Below are 26,414 nucleotides of genomic sequence, written 5' to 3' on the forward strand. Positions count from 1 at the left end.
TCTTAACTGAGCACACACAATACTCCAGGGTGACTACTAAAGGCTTCCCTCATCTCTTAAGTTTCCATTCTGAACTAGTCTAATCAGCTGACTATCTGCCACTGCAAGTGCTGGCAGAATTTAGCAATAAAGTCTGGGTTAGAAACACAACTGGGGAGTTTGGAAATTCCCTGGCACCACTGTAACTTTCTCCTTAATTTACATTCACATGCCCGGAAGCCTGACCCAAAAGTTAAGGGAAATATAAATTCTCAACCATCTGAGCCCAGTCACAGCTAACACATGCACAAGCACACAAATCTACTATTTTGTTCTGGCCATCCCCTGCCCTTGACCTTGACAGATACAAACCCCTTAGAAAATCTCTAACCAGCGACACCTGCCAAGGTGCCCTCTTGCTGGCATCTTTTCCAAGAAACATAACCCCAAAGAAGCAAAATAGACTTATCCCAGGCTGTGAACACACTTTTCAAAACTGGGTCCAACACAACTCAAAGCTAAAAAAGCAAGTAAATAGAGGCTAAAGTCTAGTTAGATGGAAGCAATTTTCCTATCAAATATTCTTCCAAAGTTCTATGATAAGTTGCTCATGCGACCACTTCTGTCACATCCAATTAAGTTTGAGTCACATTTTTATTTACACTTACCTCTGCCACTCGGTGGGTGGAACTAAACCGAGGTGGTAAACCAGCCAAAACACAGTGTTGGTGGGTGGCATTGAGATCATCTGCAGGAAAAATACCAAAAATTAAAAAAAAAAAAAAAAAAAAAACCAACACCCAACACACACTTATCAGTCACTGAATACTATTTCACTAAAATACAAAGTAAACAGTAAATCCATCATTCAAGAAGAATGACAAGAACAAAGAATTAACAATTACCATGTATTCTTTAAACCGTTCTTTGTAAGTAGGATAACATATATATATACATATATATATATATATATAGTCATATGGTATAAAACCATCAAAAACCATGATACTTTCAATAGTGAAAGGGGATGTTATTAATAATTATTGCAGGACAACAGGCATAAACCAGGACTGTCCTTAGCAAACAGACTATAGGGTTACCCTACTTATTTGTAGTCTTATGATACCCACTCGCCACTATTTATGGGCTGAACTTCTTTCCCTTTCTCATGATACATCTAATTCTACCCATGCCTTTAGAATAAGCCAACTTTTTTTTGTATTATTTGGAGTTGAACATCTTTCATCTGAAAATCTGCCTCTTTCCTTCCCCAGTCAAAGTATCAATTTTGCCCTAACAATTCTCCAGGCAGCAAACCAACCAACTCAGCATGTTGCAAAGCTTTGGCTCTCAGAACAGAATTCAAGCCTACAGATTCACGACCCAAGAATGGAGAAGGTGGTGAATTCATCAGCTGAAGAATATGCCTAAAACCACATGCAGTGGGAGAAAAACCAATGGCCAAGTCGTTGCGTATTCTAAGAAATGATGCCACACGTGAGGCAAAATCTGTAACACCTCTGCTTAGGACATCACGCCCTCTATTATAAAGAAGAGAACCAAACTGTCCCCAGCAACACATGATTTCCTATGTACGCAACAGAGGCTTCTTAGCAAGATACTAAGAAAGACAATGACTTAGACTAGGAAGCAAAGACCACCACACCCCCTACATGTCAGCAAAAACAACCTATAAAATTACCTCTAAACAGAAGAAAGGAAATGCAAAATGCCAACTGCAGGACTCCTGCTTATGGACATTATGGAGTAACCGTGACAAGGTTTACCTTCTTACCCTAAAAAATTATAAAACAGACCAAAAATAGGAAACAAAGGTTTCTGACACTGGAAAACAGTGACCCCAAAGATAGGAGAAATAAAATAGGTGAGCCTTAGTTTACTAGCTAGAAACAGTTTCAAAGTCACAGAGTAGGGATGGGGATGTCAGAACTCAGAGTTTTCCGTCTTCTCTCTTGCTGAGTTGTGAAGACAGAGACTACATTTAGGAAGGCCAGGGCAGCAAGGATTTGTAAGGCAGAACACTGGAACAGAAGAACCCGCACAGGGAGAGACTAAGCGGACATCTACAGAAGGGTTCCTTCAAGTCTTTGGCTACGTATACATCTGTGCATGTGTGGATGAAAACTTCCCACAGGCAGGAAAATAAGTTCCAGAAAGCTATAGACTAGACAAATCTCAGACCTCACATAGGGCCAGGAATACTCTGTGTTCTCAGCAGCCAGAATGGTTCCTACTACCTGAGACAATAGAGTCTTTAGAAAAGCATAATCTTAGTAGTAGGGTTAAATAAGTACTATATTAAAGGCTGCCCCAGATCCACTTAAAAGCTTAAAAGCAAGCCTCAAAAGAATCTAACTTAGGGCTTCCCTGGTGGCGCAGTGGTTGAGAGTCTGCCTGCCAATGCAGGGGACACGGGTTCGTGCCCCGGTCTGGGAGAATCCCACATGCCGCAGAGCGGCTGGGCCCGTGGGCCATGGCCGTTGGGCCTGCGCATCTGGAGCCTGTGCTCCGTGGCGGGAGAGGCCGCAGTGGTGAGAGGCCCATGTACCGCAAAGAGAAAAAAAAAAAAAGAATCTAACTTATTCCAAATAATTTAATTACTCACTAGAGCAAAGTCCAACACTACTTAAAAGAATATAACAAAATCAGGCGGGACTTCCCTGGTGGTGCAGTGGTTGAGAATCCGCCTGCCAATGCAGGGGACATGGGTATGAGTCCTGGTCCGGGAAGATCCCACATGCCGCAGAGCAACTAAGCCCATGTGCCACAACTACTGAGGCTGTGCTCTAGAGCCCACGAGCCACAACTACTGAGCCCACGAACCACAACTACTGAAGCCCGCATGCCTAGAGCCTGTGCTCCACAACAAAGAGTAGAAGCCACCACAGTGAGAAGCCCACACACCGCAACGAAGAGTAGCCCCCGCTCACCGCAACTAAAGTCCGTGTGCAGCAACGAAGACCCAATGCAGCCATAAATAAATAAAAATTTGAAAAAATTAAATAAAGTAAAATAAAAATCACCTATGGCTCTCAGTACCCATAGGTTCAAAAAAAAAAAACAAATAAAAACAAAATCAGGCACCAATAAATAAAATTTGCCATATCCAGCATTCAACCAAAAAGTAGCAGAGAGAAATAAAAGATATATGATATATATGATACACAAGATAAATACATATCTTTCTTTTCTTATGTATATATCTTTCATATATATATAATATGAAGCTTCTAAAGATGAAAAATATAGTAAGTGAAATAAAAATCACATTGAAGAGATTAACAGCACTTTAGACACTGCAGAAGAAAAGATAAGTGAAGTAGAATACACAGGAACAGAAACAACCCAAAATGAAGCACACAGAGGAAAAACACTATAAAAAACTGAAAGAGCATCCATGTCCTATGAGACAATATTAAGCATTTTAACATAAATGTAATTTGAGTCTCAGAGGAGGGAGAATGATAGAAAAAAAAAATTTTTTTTTAATGATGACCAAAGAGAAAAATAAGAGCAAAGAACAAGGGCAACAAATAGAAAACATTAACAAATAAGATAGATATTAACCTAACTATATCAGTAATCACTTTAAATGTCAATGGCCTATGTATACTAATTAAAAGGCAGAGATGGTCAGAGTAGATGAAAAAACAAGACCCAACTATATATTGTCTATAAGAAACTCACTTTAAATATGAAGACACATATAGATTAAAAGTAAAGGGATGGAAAAAGATATATCATGGAAACACTAATCAAAAACAAAGCTGGAGTACCTATATGAATTTCAGACAGAGCAAAAGCAAGAAAAATTATCAGGGATATAGCGGGGCATTACGTAATGATAAAGGGGTAATTCTCCAAGAAGAGGTAACAATCCTTAAGGTGTATCTGTCTTATAATAAAGCAACAAAGTATGTGAGGCAAGAACTAATAGAACAGCAAGAAGAAACAGACATATCCACTATTATAGTTAGAGACTTCAATATCCCCTAAAAGAAGTGAATAGATCCATCAGCAGAAAATTAGTAAGGACATAGTGGAACTCAAGAGTACCATCAATCAACTTAACTGACATCTATAGGTGACTTCATCCAACAACCGCAGATTATGCAATCTTCTCAAGGTCATGTGAAACATTCATCAAAATAGACTACATTCTTGAACAGAAGTCACACCTTTACAAATTTTTTAAAAATTGAAATCATACAATGTCTGCTCTCAGACCACAAAGAAAGTAAACTAGACATCAGTAACAGAAAGATAGCTGGAAAATTCTAAAATACTTAGAGAATAAACAACACACTTCTAAATAACACATGGTCAAAGAAGAAATCACAATAGAAATTTTAAAATACTTTTAACCACAGGAAAATAACAATACAAAATAGCAACATTTGTGTGATGTGTAAAAGCAGTGCCAAGAGGAAAATTTGTAGCATTAAATGCATGTTAGAAAAGAAGAAAGATCTAAAATCAATAAGCTTCCACCTTAGGAAACAAGAAAAAGTAGAGCAAGTTAAATTTAAAGTAAGCAGAATAAAAGAAAAAATAAAAGCAGAAATTAATAAAATCAAAAAAAATCCATAGAGAAAATCACTGAAATAAAGCTGATTCTTTGAAAAGATCAATAAAATCAATAAGGTTCTATGCAGGCAAAAAAAAAAAAAGGACAGAACACACAAAAAGAGGATATCACTATAGAACCTATGGATGTTAAAAGGAAAATAAAGTAATAACATGAACAGTTCTATGCTCACAAACTTGATAAGCTAGATGAAATGGACCAATTCCTTGAAAGACACAATCTGCCAAAGCTCACACAAATAGAAATAGACAAACTGAATAGGCCTGTAGCTACTAAGGTAACTGAATCAATAAATAATAGCCTTTCAAAACAGAAACCTCTGGGCCCAAATAGGTGCACTGGTGAATTCTCCCAAACATTTAAGTAAGAAATAATAGCAATTCTTTACAATCTCTTCCAGAAGACTGAAGTGAAGGGAAGACTTCAATAGTCTCTTCAAAAGCAATGCTGGAACAACTGTACATCTACATGCAAAAAAATACTCAAAATGGATTATAGACCTAAATGTAAAACGTGTACATATAAAACACTGAAGAGGAAATCTAGATGACCTTGAGGGTGACGGTGACTTTCTAGGTGCCACTGAAGGCACAATCCATGAAAAACAAAATTGATAAACCAGACTTCATAAAAATTAAAAACTGTTCTGTGAGAGACACCGTCAGGAGATTAAGAAGACAAGCCTTGGACTCGTACAAAATATTTGCAAAGAACATGTTCGATAAAGAACTGTTATCTAAAATATACAAAGAACTCTTAAAACTCAACAATAAGAAAACAAACAACTCATTAAAAAATGGACAAAAGACCTGAACAGACAAAGAAGATAGACAGATTGTAATAAGCACATGAAAAGATGCTCCACTACCTTTGTCATGGAAGTGTAAATTAAAACAAATACCCACTACACAGCTATTAGAATGGCTAAAATCCAGAACACCAACAACATCAAATGCTGGTGAGGATGTGGAGCAACAGGAACTCTCATTCACTGCTGGTGTGTAGGCAAAATGGTACAGCCACTTTGGAAGACAGTTTGGCAGTTTCCTTCAAAATTAAACACGCTCTTACCATCAGACCCAGCAACCGCACTGCTTGATATTCACCTAAATGAGCTGAAAATGTGACCCCACGAAAACCTGGTGACAGCAGGGGAGACGGTGAGCAGCGATCAGATTCAGAATGTTTTAGAGGAAAATAATAGGACCTGCTAATGGATGGGTAAGTGAAGGGACGGAAAGAGTGAAATTAAGAGCAACTTTTGGTATTTTCACAGGAAAAACAGACTGAAGATGAGTAAGTCACAAAACATTCGGACACTGTATGAACAAACAGCACAAGATGCAATGAAAGGTGAGGATAAAAACAGCAGTCATACATTTGGAGTATTAAAAGCAAATGTAAAGACAAGGAAAGCTAATATAGAGGATCAAAACAGATCCAACCTCTGCTGACTTGGGTTCAGAAGTGTAGCTTATGGCCTGAAGAGGACTGAATGTCCATTCTCTTTCCCAGTTTGCTCTCTCTGAGGATTCTGGTTAAGGACACACCTGAGAATTTCTGGTAGATCTGAACTATTTTATCTAAAGGGGGATTCAAAGCCAAACAAACAAACAAAAAAAAACCAAAAAGCAGGGGTTGGAGGAGTTTCCCCAGGTCCAGGTGCTCATAAAGAGTTGAAACAATTTCTAAGAAATACATAGATGCTGGGGACTTCCCTGGTGGTCCAGCGGTTAAGACTCCACGCTTCCAATGCAGGGGGTGTGGGTTTGATCCCTGGTTGGGGAACTACGATCCCAAATGCTGCTGGCACGGCCAAAAATAAAATAAAATTTAAAAAGGAGATCAAACAAACAAACAAAAGAAACACATAGATGCCATTCTCACCTACCCAAATAAAAGCCTTATCACTCCCAGGCTATTAACAGTAGGCTCTAAAGACATCATAAGGAGGAAAACAAATCATCTTAATGAACAGATCTGTTAAGTGCTTTTGTTCCACTGAGGGGCCACTAACCTGAGGCAGGCCAAGTGGCAAACACAACATTAGAAGTAATACTCCAAGGCTTGTACCTTTATTTAAATCCTTGGCAACTCTCTAATCAAATAACTCTTTTGAGATTGCTCCCAAATGTCTCTAATCCTTTATGACTTTTAGAAAGAACCCCGGAATTTTCATTGAAGAGTTTCTAATTTATCTAAAATTCTAAGTCTATGAAAGTGGCTCAAGCCTCATGGATTGTATATTTCACGTCTTAAAGGACACACTAAAGACATGCCCAGCTTTAAAGACTAATGCTAAAAATTTTTAGAAAGAAAACACTAAAGAATGCCTGTTTTCCAGAGCTATCTCAGAATACAGGTAAAAACTGACTCTCTACTCAAGTGGAATCAGAGTTTGTAGAATTTATTCAACAAAACAAATGGAAAAGAAGCTCTTAACTCTTTGCAGGCTAAATGCTGCGTGCTCTATCAGTGGGTGAGGGAGAACTCTGGACGTTCACTGTAGCATGAAATCTCATCTCATATATAAGAGACCACAGATGCAGTGGCATAATTGACGCTAGGGTGATCGATTCATGCCCAGGGCTTTCCTGGTTGTAACACTGAAGGCCCGAATCCTGAGATCCCCACTCTCACACCAGACAAACCGGGACAGTTGGTCACACTAAGTTTAACCCAGCCCTCATTTCCCCGGTTCTGCTGTCTAGTGTGTCACCAGAAGCTACTGCATCCCCAAATTTCTTAAAGTAACAATCAGGAGCTTGGCTAAAGGCACTCCTGAGCTAAATAAGCCCAATACTGAAATCCAATCTTCCCAGGTGCACACGATCACTGAAGCTTTTCATTCTTACTCACCTGTCCATTCTCATCCCTCAATCTTAATATTTATGACCTTATTTTTCCTAGATGTGGGGACATCCATGACTGAGAACGTTTTCAGAATTTAATAGCCAACGAAAGGGGGGAGGGGACGCTTCCTGGCAAGATGACAGTAGAGACCCAGGCCTCTACCCACCCCATTCCTAGATTCCCAATGAGACGATCAATGAAATAGTAAAAGAATTTAAGACTTCCTTCAGTGCTCAACATTAGGGAAAGGTTCTCAATACGCCAGAAATTACAAGGAATTGTGCTGGATACAGTATAAGTGGAATGAGATGAAAGAAGGGCAGCACCCTAATGTAAATCAACTATATTTCAATTAAAAAAAAATACTGACGCCCTGGACCCACAACAGATTAGCTTCATCAGAATTTCTGGGGTTGGGTTTCCCCGGTGGTGCAGTGGATAGGAATCCACCTGCCAATGCAGGGGACATGGGCTCTAGCCCTGGTCCGGGAAGATCCCACATGCCGTAGAGCAACTAAGCCCGTGCGCCACAACTACTGCAGCCCACGCACCTAGAGACTGTGCTCTTCAACAAGAGAAGCCACCATAATGAGAAGCCCACGCACCGCAATGAAGAGTAACCACGCTCTCCTCAACTAGAGAAAGCCCGCGTGCAGCAAAGAAGACCCAACGCAGCCAAAAAATAAATAAATAATAATAATTTAAAAATAGAATTTCTAGAGTTGAGGCCCAGGCACTGTATTCTTGAAAGTGCCCCACGGGATTCTCATGCAGAAGAGGGTTGAGGGGCACTGTCCTAGGGTAATGCTGACCAAAGCAGCTGCTTGTGTATCATTTGGGGACCCCAATTCAAGAGCACTCATTTGGCCCTAATTTATTTATCTGGTATCCCTTTATGGCAGAAGCTGTACTAAGTCCTGGAGATGCAGAGTTGAATGACATGATCTTGTCCGTAAGGATTTTACCATGAAATGAGTGAGGTGAAACTGGCTAAGTGTTAGAACAGAGCTGGACATGGGACATAGTGGAGGAACAAAGGGGGACTAAAAAAAAAAAAAAAAAAGGGCAGCATCCTGATATATATATCAAGCAGATCCTGAGAGCAGTGCTCCCCCTCTAGCTCAGAAGGTGCAGAGCAGAAGGGCAGGAGAGGCTACAGGGCACCCAGAGGCCTGTAGGCTCTGCAGGACAGTGTTAAATGCACACCACCCGCGGGACCCATAGACCCCCAGACGTGTTGCTGGTGCAAGTCATCGCTTTGCGAATAGAACCAGGCATTGTTGGAGGTAAGAAACCGGAGCGAGCAGGTATGCCAGGAATGGTCCAAAAGCTGCCAGGGTTTGCTCATACTGTGAGCATCTATACCACCCAAAGACAGAAACAAGTCATTCAGTACACTCCAGTTCATCAACTCTCTCATCTGGCCCTGCAAAGATACATTTTCTTCCTCCTCCTTCAAGTGAAGGATTTGGTCGGGAACCTATACTAAGTTTTTCAGAACAAACCTTAACACCGACTTGCCTATCAGCCGGTGCTAGTCCTTTTTCTATAAGGAAAAACAGACAAGGAAAAATCACTAGACTCAGGCAAAAGTATTACAGTTCTAAGGAAAGGAACCAGTTTGACAGAAACTGTCTCTTCCGAAAAAGTGTTACTCAAACGGACAGAAAAAAATTTTGTAAAATTCTCAGTATTTCAAGAAGCCGCTTGATTCAAGAGGGCACTGCACCTGTGAAAATGGGGCAAGCAGCTGTGAGGATGGAGCAGCGTGAGATCAGGAAAGGTTGCTTGGAGTTGACTTGTTTTTAATACGTATGGCTTCATTTAAAATGATGATAGCTGGAGTGAACAACAGAAGGCGTGCTGCAGAAAAATCAAATTACCGAAGTAAATGAGAACTCGAGAAATTCTCCCAGAACTCAGAGGGAAAACAAAAACTAGTGACAGAATAAATAAGACACGAGGGGCAGATTCTGGAAGCCAAAACAGATGTAACAGGAATCTTAGGGAAGAAAGCAGAAAACAGAGAAATGAAAGAATAGTCAAAGAAATAACAGAAGAATATTTTCCAAAGTTGTGAAAAGGCCTGAGTCTGTACTACAAAATGGCTGACCAAATATATAAACATATTCTGTTCAAAAATTAAATATAAAATACTACAAATGTCCAAAGGAAAAAAACACAGTTTGCCACAATATAATCAATTTGAAGATGATCTCAGATATCTTCCTAACATCAAACATCAGAGGTCAAGGGGACAATATCTACAGAGTTTAAAGGTGGAAAGCTTGTTACTCAAGAATCCTATAGCCATTCAAGGAGATATGAATATGTGTAGGTATAGTAGTAAGTCACACTCATGTTATTTTCATCATTAAACTGGCAAAAATATTTTTAAATCGTAATGCCCAGTGTTGCCTAGGGTGAGATAAATAGGCTAGTAGAAGTAACTAATAACCATGTTTCATACATTGTAGGTAGAAAGGTAAACGGAAAACAATCTTTCTGATTAACCATCTGACAGTACAATATGCACCGTCTTTACATATCGACACTCTCATCCTCACCCAGGTATCCCACTTCTGGTAACTTTTCCTAGAGAAATACTTACAGGTGCAGACAAAGATGTATATACAAAGATGTTCACAGGGCAATATATATGATACCAAAGCACTGGAAATGAATGGCATGACAAAACTAGGGGATTACTATTTAAGCCATTTTTTAAAAATCACATTTTCAAAGAATATTTAATAGGGAAAAATGTTCAAGATATAAAATTATTGGAAAAAACAAGATGTAAAACATTATACCTAACATGATATTAATTTTCTAAAAAAATAAATAAACAAACATATATTCCCAAGTATAGGAAAAAACACTAGAAGGAATTAGACCAAATAGTTATGAATGATGTTATCTCTGTGTGGTGATATTATGATGTACTTTTGTTATCCAGTTTATACTTTCTTATAGTCTGTAAATTTTCTACAATGACCATCAATCCTAATTTTTCTTCATATTTAACATCTCTGAATTTGGAATACATCTTAAAATTGATAGCATCTTTGACTGGATGACATATATTATTACTTTTGTACCTAGCAATAAAAACTAGAACAGTAAGTATGATGATTTTTTAAAAATCCAAAGGAAAATGTTCAATGAAGAGATCCTCAGAAAAGAGATATTCATTCCCCAAATAAAAATGACAGAACACTGCAGTCGGTGTGGGTGATAAGAGTTTTGGTTAGTTTTTTAAACCTTCCCCAATATAATTTTCCAGGGGACTAAAAACTCTTTCATAAAAACAGGTACAGAGGTGAAGATGACCTCAGGGTACACATCTTTCTCTCTCTTTTTTTTTTTTTTTTTTGAAATTAACTTTTACGGAATGCTTGGTTTATAGTTAGGCTTCAAAGAGAATACATTCTTGAGGTTAATCATTCATTCTTGCTTTCTAAATAGGCAAAAAGAACTTTAATCCCACTTTGGGAAGGGCTGCCTTTACTCTTCCACGTGGCAACTCTTCCCAAGAGACAGGAGGGCAGAGGGGATTGTGGAAATGGAGAGATGAGAAGGAACAGAGGTTAGGATAACAGAAAATTTGAATGACGTTTCTTCTCTCCCTAGTTTGTATACACAGCGCCATCACATCACCCTCTACTACAGTGAACTCTGGGCACCAGAACTTCCAAAATGAAGTTAATGAATGAAACAGAAGCAGCCACTTAAACCTCTAAGTTCTGTTCCTTCATATACCTTTCGATTTCTCTCTTTAGTCACTCCTATCTCACATCTGATTTTCCACTGACAACTGAGGAAGATAGTTATGGTTTCTGGTTCACACTTAGGGAGGAAAAAAAGACTGTTGTCTCCAGATACTCAGCAAGTTCCTATTCTGCACAAGGCACTAAGTGCTGTGTATAGTACAAGAATATATGTAATACCGGCTCTGAAAAAGCTTAGCTGTAGTAGATAAGACTTCTATATCAATTGCTACAGTCCAGAGGGGAAAGAGAGTTATGGCAAACACACTGAATAGTTGGTGCCCCTGACATTGTGGGTATTAAATTTTTTTAATGTCACCCCTAAATAGGTGAGTTACACATGTAAACTCACAAGGGGAAAACATGACAAGGTGGAAGGAACAGTATGAACAAATATAAGGAGAAAGGTTTCTGCCAGGACCTATTTTAGGATAAAGCCACTATAATGAACTGACCAAGGACTATAATTTACATCTTTTTAAAAATTTTAAATGGTTATTGGGCCTAGAAGAATTATTCCACAGGAAAAGTTTAATGAACCTTTCATTATAGGGTATATAGTCTGGCCTTGAAATCTGTTGCAGGGACTGATTGATTCAGGAAAGTCAAATTCATTCCTGGTCTAGTCCTGGGTTCAATCCCTGGTCAGGGAACTAAGATCCCACAAGCTGCGTGGCATGGCCAAAAAAAAATAAATAAATAAAATAAAATTTTTAATTGTAATAAAAATAAATAAATAAATAAAAATTTTTAAAGGCTTCATTCATGGTCATTCCTTCACTGCCTTTACAGAAGTGGCAAAGAGGGAATACAGGTTATGCAATCAAATTAAAAGCCTAAAAAATTCCTTCCCAGAGCTCGTGCTTTTAGGAGTTATGTTATAGAGATAACGTAATAGCCAAAGAGGGCATATGAAAACTGCCAGCCAAAGGGGAAAACTCCATCTACCCAACCCAGATGTAGAATTACCTCAATACAGTGTGACTGACTGAATGAACCATAGAGAATAAAAGGACCTCATAATTCATAGTAACACATCCATCCTCAGTTAAAAAAAAAAACACATTTTTGTTACCTTTGGTGGTTTTCTTATAAAAAACATGAAGGAGAATGTACAGATTGATCCAGACACTGTGTCATTTTGGAAAATTCTGTGTTGCCACATGGTTATTTGGATTAGCCACAAGGAAGTAAAGCATGGGTCACTGAAGGAATAGACTGTCATGGAAGATTCTAAAAGCTGTCTCTGGAGACCCCAGAGTATTAGATGAATGGCCATCTGTTTTGCAGAGGGTCTTCAAAACCCTTTCCAGCCAGGAGCTTTCAAGGATAGAATAAGTACTTCCTTTTGCCTGTATTGCCATGAATGAAGGGGAGAAAAGCCAATCCTTGGTCCGTTCATTTCACTCATTGATTCAATATTTATTAAAGAACCTACCATATTCAAAGTACTGTATTAGGTACTGTAGAAGGTACACATTTTCTGGAATCTAAAGTAGACAGAAGACATTTTTAGAAAATTCTAAAAAAGACAAAAGACACAGGACCCAAGTAAAAATGCAATTTGCCAAGGAGTGCAATGAGAAGAAATCTCAATATGATAACTGTGCCAGGTGGGTTTGAAGAAGCCAGTGTTTATCAAAGCATTAAATAAGTAGTGTGACAAAACACCTAGTGGCACAGAGCTTTCACTATGGCACGATTCTTCCAGCAGTAATACAGAAAGGCAATGATGAATTCCCGGGGAAAGGGAGAGCTACACAAGAAAGTCATGGTTCAAATACAAAGCTAGCTAAAGAATGGAGCATGATTCTGAGCTTTCGATGAGGTATAAAATTTCGACCTGACATTTGCAACGTGTCCTCTCATCTGACAGAGGTTTAATAATTACAGTGGATGACAACTTCCATGTATGCATCCAGTCACTCCATTTGGTTCTACAGTTAATAACACACACATTAGCACTGTGAGGTACTGGTTTTCGAAGTTCAGAATCCATATACAAAGGAAGCATGGTCGTCTCATCAAAATTACAGATCAGTACGTAATCGTTATGCACTTCAAAAGTGTGAAAGTAATGTTACGACTGAAATACCAGAAGTCAAGAGAGAGCATCTATATCTTGGTACAAAGGTAATCAATTAACAGAAAAAACCCTAAAACGTTAACTAACAAAAGTTAGCAAGAGTAAGAAAGAGTATAAGAGAGCCGATTCCATATTTCTCTTCATGAAAAAACTGATAGTCCTTAAAGTTGCTGGATGAAAAAACTGAAGTATTAAGCATATTTTATGAGTTAAGAGGGAGAGAATCACTAAAAGAATAAAATGCAAATACAGTGAAAAGTAGTTACTTCTAAGAAATGGAACTTGGGGGTAGATGGCAAAGAGTTTTTCACTTTACATTTTAGATCAACCTCCACTGTTTGAATTTTTATTTCCTAGTATATGTATTATTTTTAATATATTACTAACACTAATATGAATGAGGTACTGACAGGAAAGATCTCTAGGACATATTAAGTTAAAAAAAAAAGCAAGTATTCTAGTAATATACCTATACATACACACACACACACACACACACACACACACGTATAAAGTCCCATTTGTGTTATTTTAAAAAAGCAGCAGTAACATAGATGTAAATATTTTAAGATTGCTATATCTATGTTAAGGCTTACAAAAGGACCAGATAGAGGAAGGTGAAAGAGTAGTTCCACATTTTATTCTATACATCTCCATATTGTTTGAATCTAAGAATATATGTGCAGAATATATGTGCATTCATCTATTAATCGTTCAATTAATATTATTTTTTCCACACTTTTAACGAAAAAAGATTCCATGACTATATAATTAGTAGAGCTAGCCAAGTGGAAGAAAGAACAGCTTTGATCTCAGAAAAACCTGGATTCAAACACAAGCTTCACTAGGTATGTCACCTTGAACAAGTGGTTTTACCTCTCTGAGCCTCAATTTCCTTTTTTAAAGAAGTCTTCATGGAACTGTAACCCACATACCAAACAACTCACTGCCTGCTAGTGTGTTCACAGGACTGGGCAACCACAACAGACTAATTTCAGAGTATTTTCATACCCCTGAAAGAAACCAGGTACCCACGAGCAGTCAATCCCCATGGATTTTCTTTGCTGGGAAAAAAAATGGGGCTCAGAAGGGGATAACTACCTACATGACAGGCTTGTTACGAGAAATAAATGAAATATATCAAAGCCTCCAGCACAGTGCCTGACCCTCAGTAGGTACTCATCACATGCGCTTCAAGTAAAGTTCACAACATAAATACTACAGAAATAAGCGAAAAGACTGGATATGATAAGAAAGTGTAAGAGAGGCAAATCCTTCCAAGTACCTAGGAACACACTCAGGTTCCTATCCTCAGAGCCTATGACACCAGCTATGCCCTCTCCCCAATTCAACTGAATACCAAAAAATCCGGTATCAAGTCAAAACAGCCCAAGTTTGAAAACGTCAGCCTTTAGGGGCATATTCTAGAGCGAAAGTTTCAGAAGAGACACAACCTCAACCCTGTAAAACGTGAACAGCAAGAAGCAAATACTGCAGTTGCTGAGCAGGGAAGAACACAGTAAGTTCACGTTGGACAAGCGGTTGAAACCATACTGTCATGGTCCTACTTTTCAAAGCGAAAATAAACATGGCACGTGCTCATCTGGCTGTTCAAGCACTTTCCACTTAAATGGCAATTCCTCAAGCCTACTGACTGCAGCCTGAAGTTATAATTTATTACTGTTTCTGTATGATTCCCGTGCCTCGGCAGAAAGCAGAACGTAGCACCTACGGTTTCAAGACCCATGAGAGGTAATAAAGTATAATTATTCAGAATTTATGATTAAGTCATATATTAGAGGTACTTTTTACTTCAGTTGGTCAGTCAGAGGTTGGAGGAGCAAGGGAATGGGGTCAGAGGAAGAAGTAACAAAAGCCTTTTCCTCTGAATAAAAGGTCTAAATCAGGGCAGGATTGAGGGACACCTGGAGGATTTACAAAGATACTATGGTCTCCAAGCGAAGTCCCAGAGGAGCCCCAGGTAAACTCCTAGAGGCCTCTCTTCTTCCTGCTCACAGAGCTACGGGCTCCAACTCGAGGGCGCGGGTTGGCTCCAGAAATAGAAGTGTGGCACGTTTTCAGGTTATACCACATCAAACATTCACAGTGCGCTGGGACTTGCTGCTCTAAGACATAGGTATTTCAGAGAAGGTGAACCTCATCTAGAAAAATCCACAGGCCAGGCTCTGTAAATAAACCTGGCCCCCACCAATCTTCATAATGAGTCGCCATGTTCAAGTCGTAGTTTACAAAGCACTTTCCCATATAATTTCTGAGTTGGCCTCACAATGACCCTGGGAAGCAAGTATCGTGAAGCACTAGTTTTGCAGTGGCGGCAGAGGTTCAGAGGGGAACTAACGATGCACAGCCGATGGACAAGAGGGGAGTCTGGAACCTGGTCACCTGATGGGAAATGGCCTTTCCATTATTCTACCCTGAACTGCTGGTGAGCGAATGCCAACCCAAAAAAGAAATACTGTGCATTTCAATTTATATTGCTGTTTTCTTTTTTTGCCATGGAATTTTTACTTGGCAACTAAAGCTTTGAAATAGCTGATGGGTATAGTAATGACACATATGTGAAAATGAGATGTAGTTGGATTTAAGGAAACGAAAGTAAAGAGAGGAGATAGAACAGAGTCTTGAAGAGTGACATGTAAAAAATAATAACAAGGGGAGGGGGCATTGCCCAAAATGTTTACCTAGCACTCACCTTTGTCCTGCACCATCCCACCTCCACACTCAGCTCCTGGTTAATGAACATAATTTGGCTGATGTCCCTTGAACTATATAATCTGTTCCACAAAAAAACAAACCCGCAGTTTGTCTCCAAGCCACCTTTAAGTCCCTAACTCCCTGGTTGCATTCAGTCTATGGAAAACATCTGTGGCAAAGTAAATCATCCTACTCTGAGAAAAACCAGAGTGTGTTTTTTTTCCTTCTCTAAGTGTGTTTTGAAGTCCTGGTTGGAAAATTAGTGAAAATTGTAAATCTGTTTGCAAATCTGGTCATGTCTAACTCTGAGATTAGGACAAAGATTCCAATTTAAAAGTAAAACCGTGACAACCCCAGTTAAGCGTGTCCTCAGGCACTGCAAGCAGGGCCTTCACTCAATTCCACAGGCAGTGGATTTATCACAGGCACCCGACACGTTCCCCATCAGACACCCCTGGAGTATTTACTTGAGACAGCAGGGTTCAGTCTGCACTTCCTCTGCAGACCAATATATTATTATAAATTGAGCTAAACTGTTTCCTTTTCATAAGTGCTATGAAGTTCAGATTTCAGACATCAGCACAGGGCTGAGGTCCCTCCACAAGGCTCTTTATAGTATTTGCCTTTTAAAAAGTAAAGAGAAAAGGTAGCTTTCGACCACGGTTGCTTTTATCTTTGTCTTGTTTTGGCTAAGAGGAGGTGTGGGAAAATTCATTTTAGAAATCAAACACGACATCTTAATAAGAAAATAGATTCTAAATACAAACTTTGGGTACAGTGGGCTATGCTTGGCCCAGTTCAGTAGGTTATCAGTTATTTAACCTATATCTGAGGGCAGGAGTTGGGAAACCAGGACTAGATAGTATGTCTTGGATATCAGCTCCTATAAAATAATAACACACTTCTTCTGTTTATCACCTACAACAGAAAAAGGGAACCAGTGTATAATTTAAAATGTATATTCATTATAATATATAAGTCAAAGGACAACATAATTATTTAATATTTTCATTTTTAATGTTTTTCTGAGCCAAGAAAAACATAACTTTAAAAAGAAATGCAAAGCTTGGACGAAGTGAGAGAGTGGCATGGACATACATACACTACCAAATGTAAAACAGATAGCTAGTGGGAAGCTGCCTCATAGCACAGGGAGATCAGCTTGGTGCTTTGTGACCGCCTAGAGGGGTGGGATAGGGAGGGAGGGTGGGCGGGAGACGTAAGAGGGAGGGGATATGGGGATATAGTATGCATATAGCTGATTCACTTTGTTATACAGCAGGAACTAACACACCATTGTAAAACAATTATACTCCAATAAAGGTGTTAAAAAATTTTTTTAATTAAAAAAATTTTTTTTAAAAAGGAAATGGAAAAGAAAGAAGCAAACACACCACCACTGTCACCTTCTTTTCTGCCCTTCTGAACAACTTAGGCATCACGCTGAGGGAGGGGGAGGAAGGCACAGAAGCCCAGAGCAGGGGGGCAGCGCTGCAGTGGGGTGAGGAGGGACTCCAGGTGGTGGGGAGGGGATGGCCTGACACAGGTGTCAGAGCCCAAGTGGGCTAAAGTGACAAGTTCCAATCCACGCCTCTTACCTGCTGTGTAACCCTGGTTAAGTAACGACATTGATCTAACCTTAAATTTTTCTTTCTCAATATAGCTAACATCTACTTCTCAGGGTTACTGAGAAGATTCCAAGAAGGTTTGACTTGTCATTAGTCCCCAATAAACATAGCTGTTATTCATATACTATTGTTATTCCAGATACATATATATGCACACATAGGAAAAAGACTGAAAAGGAATGTACTAAAATAGGCATGAACCTGATTTTTATATCCTTTCATTTTATACTTTTCAGACTTTCTTTTCTCTACAATGAGCATGTATTACTTTTTCAATCAGAAGAGAATACATGAGATGTTATTAAATAAATAGAAAGTAGTTGAGTCTTTACCATGTGTATTTACTACTTTTGTTTACAGAAAATTAATAAAGCTATTAAAAATAGCACCCTTCTGACTCTCACTTCTTTAAAAGGTGCAAAATAGTCATAGAAACTCCAACAGAGTATCCAAAAGGAAAGTGGTTTACTGGCTGAAACTATCACCCATTTATACTCACGGTAAATATCCACATCGGGTGGTCTCTTAAAAAATGAATTAATAATCTGTTCTACCTACAAATAATGCTCAAATGGGGTAAAGACTTCAGAATAGAAACTCAGATGCTGAGGCAAGCAGGGGAGGGGCAGGCCAAGAGATGACCTTAACCCTAAAAGCATTCCCACCTAGAGATTTCAGTGAATTGGGATCCAATCTAAACGGTCCCTTTTAGAGCAAGAAAAACACCATACATGAAACCTGCAACCCACACTGGTCCCAGTTCTGCCTCACACGAAGTGAGTGACTTTTGGCAAATTAAGAAAGAACAGCACAATCCCTGCACCTTCCCCCCCACCCCCCACCGGCAAGGCTGTTTGGAGACTGAATGAAATTGCTTATGTGAAATTGATCTGTAAGCTGGAAAGCAACATGCAAATGGAAGGCAAGAGATTTAGGGTTTACTTAGATCAGTGTGTAACAAACGCAGGACTCATCCATGAGAAGAATTGAAGAATTTACCACTGAATCGTACCAGGAGAAAGTAATTCCCTACGTAATGATCTTCCAATCTCCCTGCTGACATGAAGGACAAAGTCCAAGATTGGTACCATGATCCAGTTAACACCTCTTCATAACAGTTACTAAGGAGAGAACAGGACTGAGGCTCAGGACCTGCAGCAAACAAAAGCGGTGGGCACTTAATTCTGTTTTACCTTCTTTCTATAAACTCTCTTCTTTTTCTAACAACGCTTCTAATTATGTCAAGTGATACTGGTTTTCCATTTAAGATAGCGATATAAAATCTCCCCCACAAAATTCATTTTGACGAAAGAAAAAAAACTGAGTTAATCTAGAGAGAAATGTTACATAAGTAATAATAACATGGGGAGCACATGGATATGGCAAAAACCATGAAGCTGATGTGCGAATGACTGAAATTTGGAAAACACTTAATGATGAAATGTCCGAAAGGGCCACTCCAAACTCATAATTCCTAGAAGGCAAGGACCAAGTTTTATCCATCTCCAGTACTCCAGAACCTTATGCAGCACACAGAAACACTCCATTAATTGGGAGATAATTCTTACTATAAATACTCGGTTTGAGCCTTGGTGCTTCCTGGCTCTAAAACCAAACACATGAGTAGACTCCCCCAGGCAGGTAAGAGTGAGAGCAGCCCTAAATGATCAGGAGATCAGAGCCAAGGACAGAATAAACCCTGAGAAGCTGTTCGAGGAAAAAAGGATGCTGTTTGCACACTGTGCGTCAGGAAACAAAGAGAAAGTCTAAAAATAAAACAAAAAACTTAGAGCAAAGAAACGAAAAGCAAAGCTCCACAAACACCACAGCTTCAGTTAGCCTGACCACAGCTGAATTACTGCTTCCCAAAGAACTACATGAGGGAAATGAGGGAAAGTCAATTGGGGTGGGGGGTGAGGGGTGGGAGGGAGGCTGTGTTGTCAGGTCAGCTATTTTTGAGAAGAACCTAAATTCAAAACTAGAAAAAACTTTCACTAAAAACCTATATAGATAGGGAAATATTTTTAAAACTTCACACTGATAAGTTGACTTAGATGATTTAGTAGCACTGATGAAAAATCTTGAAAACTTTAGCATATTTGGGGAACTGCATAAACACTGGGAATGAAAAGAAAAGCAATTCTAAATATTAGCAGTATCGGAGAGATTGGTTCAAGATGGTGGAGTAGAAGGATGTGCTCTCACTCCCTCTTGTGAAAGCACCAGAATCACAACTAATTGCTGAACAATCATCGACAGGAAGACACTGAAACTCACCAAAAATGATACCCCACATCCAAAGACAAAGGAGAAGCCACAATGAGACGGCAGAAGGGGCGCAATCACAATAAAATCAAATCCCATAACTGCTGGGTGGGTGACTCACAGACTGGAGAACACTTATACCACAGAAGTCCACCCACTGGAGTGAAGGTTCTGAGCCCCACACCAGGCTTCCCAACCTGGAGGTCGGAAAATGGGAGGAGGAATTCCCAGAGAATCAGACTTTAAAAGATAGCAGGATTTGATTTCAGGACTTCGACAGAACTGGGAGAGACAGAAACTCCACTCTTGGAGGGCACACACAAAGTAGTGTGCACATCAGGACCCAGTGGAAGGAGCAGTGACCCCACAGGAGACTGAACCAGACCTACCTGCTAGTGTTGGAGGGTCTCCTGCAGAGGCAGGGGGTGGCTGTGGCTCACCATGGGGACAAGGACACTGGCAGCAGAAGTTCTGGGAAGTACCCCTTGGCGTGAGCCCTCCTGGAGTCCACCATTAGCCCCACCAAAGAGCCTGCAGCCTCCAGTACTGGGTCGCCTCAGGCCAAACAACCAACAGGGAGGGAACTCAGCCCCACCCATCAGCAGACAAGTGGATTAAAGTTTTACTGAGCTCTGCCCACCAGAGCAACACCCAGCTCTACCCACCAGCAGTCCCTCCCATCACGAAACTTGCACAAGCCTCTTAGATAGCCTCATCCACCAGAGAGCAGCTGGCAGAAGCAAGAAGAACTACAATCCTGCAGCCTATGGAATGAAAACCACATTCACAGAAAGATAGACAAAATGAAAAGGCAGAGGACTATGTACCAGATGAAGGAACAAGATAAAGTCCCAGAAAAACAACTAAATGAACTGGAGATAGGCAACCTTCCAGAAAAAGAATTCAGAATAATGATAGTGAAGATGATCCAGGACCTCAGAAAAAGAATGGAGGCAAAGATCGAGAACATGCAAGAAATGTTTAACAAAGACCTAGAAGAATTAACGAACAAACACCTAGAACAATTAAAGAACAAACAAAGAGATGAACAATACAATAACTGAAATGAAAAATACACTAGAAGGAATCAACAGCAGAATAACTGAGGCAGAAGAATGGATAAGTGACCTGGAACACAGAACAGCGGAATTCACTGCCACGGAACAGGATAAAGAAAAAAGAATGAAAACAAATGAAGACAGCCTAAGAGACCTCTGGGATAACATTAAACGTACCAACATTCGCATTATAGAGTCCCAGAAAAAGAAGAGAGAGAGAAAGGACCTGAGGAGATATTTGAAGAGATTATAGTCAAAGACTTCCCTAACATGGGAAAGGAAACAGCCACCCAAGTCCAGGAAGTGCAGAGAGTCCCAGGCAGGATAAACCCAAGGAGAAACACACTGAAACACACAGTAACCACCCTGATAAAAATTAAAGACAAAGAAAAATTATTAAAAGCAACAAGGAAAAAACGACAAGTAAAATACAAGGGAACTCCCATAAGGTTAATAGCTGATTTCTCAGCAGAAACTCTAAAAGCCAGAAGGGAGTGGCACGACACATTTGCAGTGAGGAAAGGGAAGAACCTACAACCAAGATTACTCTACCCGGCAAGGATTTCATTCAGATTCAACAGAAAAATCAAAAGCTTTACAGACAAGCAAAAGATAAGAGAATACAACACCACCAAAGCAGCTCTACAACAAATGCTAAAGCAACTTCTCTAAGTGGGAAACACAAGAGAAGAAAAAGACCTACAAAAACAAACCCAAAACAATTAAGAAAATGGTAATAGGAACATACATATCAATAATTACCTTAAACGTGAATGGATTAAATGCTCCAACCAAAAAACACAGGTTCACTGAATGGATACAAAAACAATACCCATATATATGCTGTCTACAAGAGACCCACTTCAGACATAGGGAAACATACAGACTGAAAGTGAGGGGATGGAAAAAGATATTCCATGCAAATGGAAACCAAAAGAAAGCTGGAGTAGCAATACTCATATCAGATAAAACAGACTTTATTAAAATAAAGAATGTTACAAGAGACAAGGAAGGACACTACATAATGACCAAGGAATCAATCCAAGAAGAAAATATCACAATTATAAATATATATGCACCTAACATAGGAGCACCTCAATACATAAGGAAAATGCTAATGGCTATAAAAGAGGAAATCAACAGTAACACAGTAATAGTGGGGGAATTTAACAACTCACTTACACCAATGGACAGATCATCCAGACAGAAAATTAATAAGGAAACACACACTTTAAATGACACAACAGACCAGATAGACTTAATTGATATTTATAGGACATTCCACCCCAAAACAGCAGATTACACTTTCTTCTCAAGTGCACACGGAACATTCTCCAGGAGAGATCACATCTTGGGTCATAAATCAAGCCTTGGTAAATTTAAGAAAACTGAAATCATATCAAGCATCTTTTCCAACCACAATGCTATAAGATTAGAAATCAATTACAGGGAAAAAAATGTAAAAAACACAAACACATGCAGACTAAACAATACGTTACTAAATAACCAAGAGATCACTGAAGAAATCAAAGAAGAAATCAAAAAATACCTAGAGATAAATGACAATGAAAACTCGACGATCCATAATCTATGGGATGCAGCAAAAGCAGATCTAAGAGGGAAGTTTATAGCAATACAATCCTACCTCAAGAAACAAGAAAAATCTCAAATAAACAATCTAACCTTACACCTAAAGGAACTAGAGAAAGAAGAACAAACAAAACCCAAAGTTAGTAGAAGGAAAGAGATCATAAAGATCAGAGCAGAAATAAATGAAATAGAAACAAAGAAAACAATAGCAAAGATCAATAAAACTAAAAGCTGGTTCTTTGAGAAGATAAACAAAATTGATAAACCTTTAGCCAGACTCATCAAGAAAAAGAGAACCCTCCCAAACTCATTCTATGAGGCCACCATCACCCTGATAACAAAACCAGACAAAGATACTATAAAAAAAGAAAATTACAGACCAATATCACTGATGAATATAGATGCAAAAACCTCAACAAAATACTAGCAAACAGAATCCAACAACACATTAAAAGGATCATACACCATGATCAAGTGGGATTTATCCCAGGGATGCAAGGATTCTTCAATATATGCAAATCAATCAATGTAATACACCATGTCAACAACTGAAGGATAAAAACCATATGATCATCTCAACAGATGCAGAAAAAGCTTTTGACAAAATTTAACATCCATTTATGATGAAAACTATCCAGAAAGTGGGTATAGAGGGAACCTATCTCAACATAATAAAGGCCATAGATGACAAACCCACAGCAAACATCATTCTCAATGGTGAAAAACTGAAAGCATTTCCTCTAAGATCAGGAAGAAGACAAGGATGTCCACTCTCACCACTATTATTCAACATAGTTTTCAAAGTCCTAGCCACAGCAATCAGAGAAGAAAAAGAAATAAAATGAATCCAGTTGGAAAAGAAGAAGTAAAACTGTCACTGCTGATGACATGATATTATACATAGAGAATCCTAAAGATGCCACTAGAAAACTACTAGAGCTAATCAATGAATCTGGTAAAGTTGCAGGATACAAAATTAATGCACAGAAATCTCTGGCATTCCTATACACTAACAACACAAGATCAGAAAGAGAAATTAAGGAAACAATCCCATTTACCATTGCAACAAAAAGAATAAAATACCTAGGAATAAACCTACCTAAGGAGGTAAAAGACCTGTACTCAGAAAACTATAAGACACTGGTGAAAGAAATCAAAGATGACACAAACAGACAGAGATATATACCATGTCCTTGGATTGGAAGAATCAATACTGTGAAAATGACTGTACTACCCAAAGCAATTTACAGATTCAGTGCAATCCCTATCAAATTACCAATGGCATTTTTTACAGAACTAGAGCAAAAAAATCTTAAAATTTGTATGGAAACACAAAAGACCCCGAATAGCCAAAGCAGTCTTGAGGGAAAAAAACGGAGCTGGAGGAATCACACTCCCTGACTTCAGACTGTACTACAAAGCTACAGTAATCAAGACAATATGGGACTGGCACAAAAACAGAAATATAGATCAATGGAACAGGATAGAAAGCCCAGAGATAAACCCACACACCTATGGTCAACTATTCTATGACAAAGGAGGCAAGGATATACAATGGAGAAAAGACGGTCTCTTCAATAAGTGGTGCTGGGAAAATTGGACAGCTACATGTAAAAGAATGAAATTAGAACACTCCCTAACACCTTACACAAAAATAAACTCAAAAAGGATTAAAGACTTAAATGTAAGACCAGACACTATAAAACTCTTAGAGGAAAACATAGGAAGAACACTCTTTGACATAAATCACAGCAAGATCTTTTTTGATCCACCTCCTAGAGTAATGGAAATCAAAACAAAAATAAACAAATGGGACCTAATGAAACTTAAAAGCTTTTGCACAGCAAAGGAAACTAGGAACAAGATGAAAAAACAACTCTCAGAATGGGAGAAAATATGTGCAAATGAATCAATGGACAAAGGATTAATCTCCAAAATGTATAAACAGCTCATGCAGGTTAATATTAAAAAAACAAACAACCCGATCAAAAAATGGGCAGAAGACCTAAATAGACATTTCTCCAAAGGAGACATACAGATGGCCAAGACATACATGAAAAGCTGCTCAACATCACGAATTATTAGAGACATGCAAATCAAAACTACAATGAGGTATCACCTCACACCAGTTAGAATGGGCATCATCAGAAAATCTACAAATAACAAATGCGGGAGATGGTGTGGAGAAAAGGGAATCCTCTTGCACTGTTGATGGGAATGTAAATTGATACAACCACTACAGAGAACAGTATGGAGGTCCTTAAAAAACTAAAATAGAATTATCATACGACCCAGCAATCCCACTCCTGGGCATAAACCCTGAGGAAACCATAATTCAAAGACACACATGCACCCCAATGTTCATTGCAGCAGTATTTCCAATAGCCAGGTCATGGAAGCAACCTAAATGCCCATCAACAGATGAATGGATAAAGAAGATGTGGTACATATATACAATGGAGTATTACTCAGCCATAAAAGGGAACGAAATTGGGTCATTTGTAGAGACGTGGATGGATCTAGAGACTGTCCTACAGAGTGAAGTAAGTCAGAGAAAGAAAAACAAATATCGTATATTAATGCATATATGTGGAATCTAGAAAACTGGTACAGATGAACCGGTTTGCAAGGCAGAAATAGAGACACAGATGTAGAGAAGAAACGTATGGACACAAAGGGGGGAAGTGACGGGGTGGTGGTGGTGGTGGAGAATTGGGAGATCAGGATTGACATATATACACTAATATGTATAAAATAGATAACTAATAAGAACCTGCTGTATAAAAAATAAAATAAAATTGAAAAAGATGAAAATAAAAATTAGCCGTATCTTTTAAGAAAACCTAGTCACATGTAGACGTTTTATTATCACTATAAAAAACCTGAAAAGTTTATTTCAAAAGACATATTCAAAATATGTACCCAATAACCTAAAACCTAGACACTAGAGCATCAGTATAGCTTTGATCCTCCCAATTACCAAGCATAAAGTAGCAGTCTCCTTGGTGAAGGGGTATCGCCAAACCAGGTGTCTCTATGTCCCATGAGATCTTAAAACCAACGTGCCAAATATCAGGATCTCTGCCTTCGAGTTGAGGGTCATCCTCACTTTCCTCTTCAGGGTCTGTCAAAAGAGAAGAGAGTTGTCAGAATGGAAATGTTTCATCTAAAGTTCTGGGTTTCATAATAGTTACCTTAGGAATAACTGAGGTTTTAATAAAATATGGATAAGTGAACTATATACTCTTTTTACGTCATATTTTTTTTAAAAAAACACATTCTTTAGAATATTGTTAACATGTTATTTATTTTTTAATCAAAAAAATCTGAAAATGGTGAGGAAATAACCACACATACCAAAGAAAATGAAAGAAGATTATTTTGTTCAATTCCATGTAACTAAATTAGAAAATCTGGATAGGTTTTTAGGAAAACATTAATGACCAAAATTGACCCCAGAAGAGGTAGAAAAGCTAAAAAAAAGCCAAAGAAGGTATAGGGGTAGTTGTCAAAGAACACAGGAGTAGAGAGCTGCAAAGGAGAATTCTATCAAAAAATTAAGAAGTGGGTAATTTCAATCCACTGTAAATTGTTCAAGAGCACAGAAAAAGAAAAGTGTTCAAATTCTTTTCATAAAGACAAAATATGTATCAAACTCCAAAGCAAGCACACGCATGTGTGTGCGCACACACACACACACACACACACACACACCAGTCTCACATCTGAAAAATCAATGCATATTTCTTAAATACAGTACAGATGGTCCCCAACTTAACGATTTTTCACTTTACAATGGTGTAAAAGCAACATTCATTCAGTCAAAACCATACTTCCAATTTTGAATTTCATCCTATCCCA

At 38.7% G+C, this 26,414-nt stretch overlaps 1 protein-coding gene across 1 annotated transcript in view; it reads right to left on the bottom strand.

The window, feature by feature from the left end:
- Nucleotides 1-26,414, bottom strand: part of FTO (FTO alpha-ketoglutarate dependent dioxygenase) — a 379,775-nt gene that overhangs the window by 219,657 nt on the left and 133,704 nt on the right. Inside the window, exons 4-5 of the mRNA XM_082862799.1 lie at nt 25,534-25,677; nt 648-727 (exon numbers count right to left, since the gene is read on the bottom strand). Coding sequence (XP_082718925.1) covers nt 648-727; nt 25,534-25,677 — 224 coding nt within the window. The remainder of the gene's footprint in view (nt 1-647; nt 728-25,533; nt 25,678-26,414) is intronic.

The sequence above is a fragment of the Leucopleurus acutus genome, assembly GCF_964270905.1.
Source record: "Leucopleurus acutus genome assembly, chromosome: 20".
Classification (NCBI taxonomy): Eukaryota; Metazoa; Chordata; class Mammalia; order Artiodactyla; family Delphinidae; genus Leucopleurus; species Leucopleurus acutus.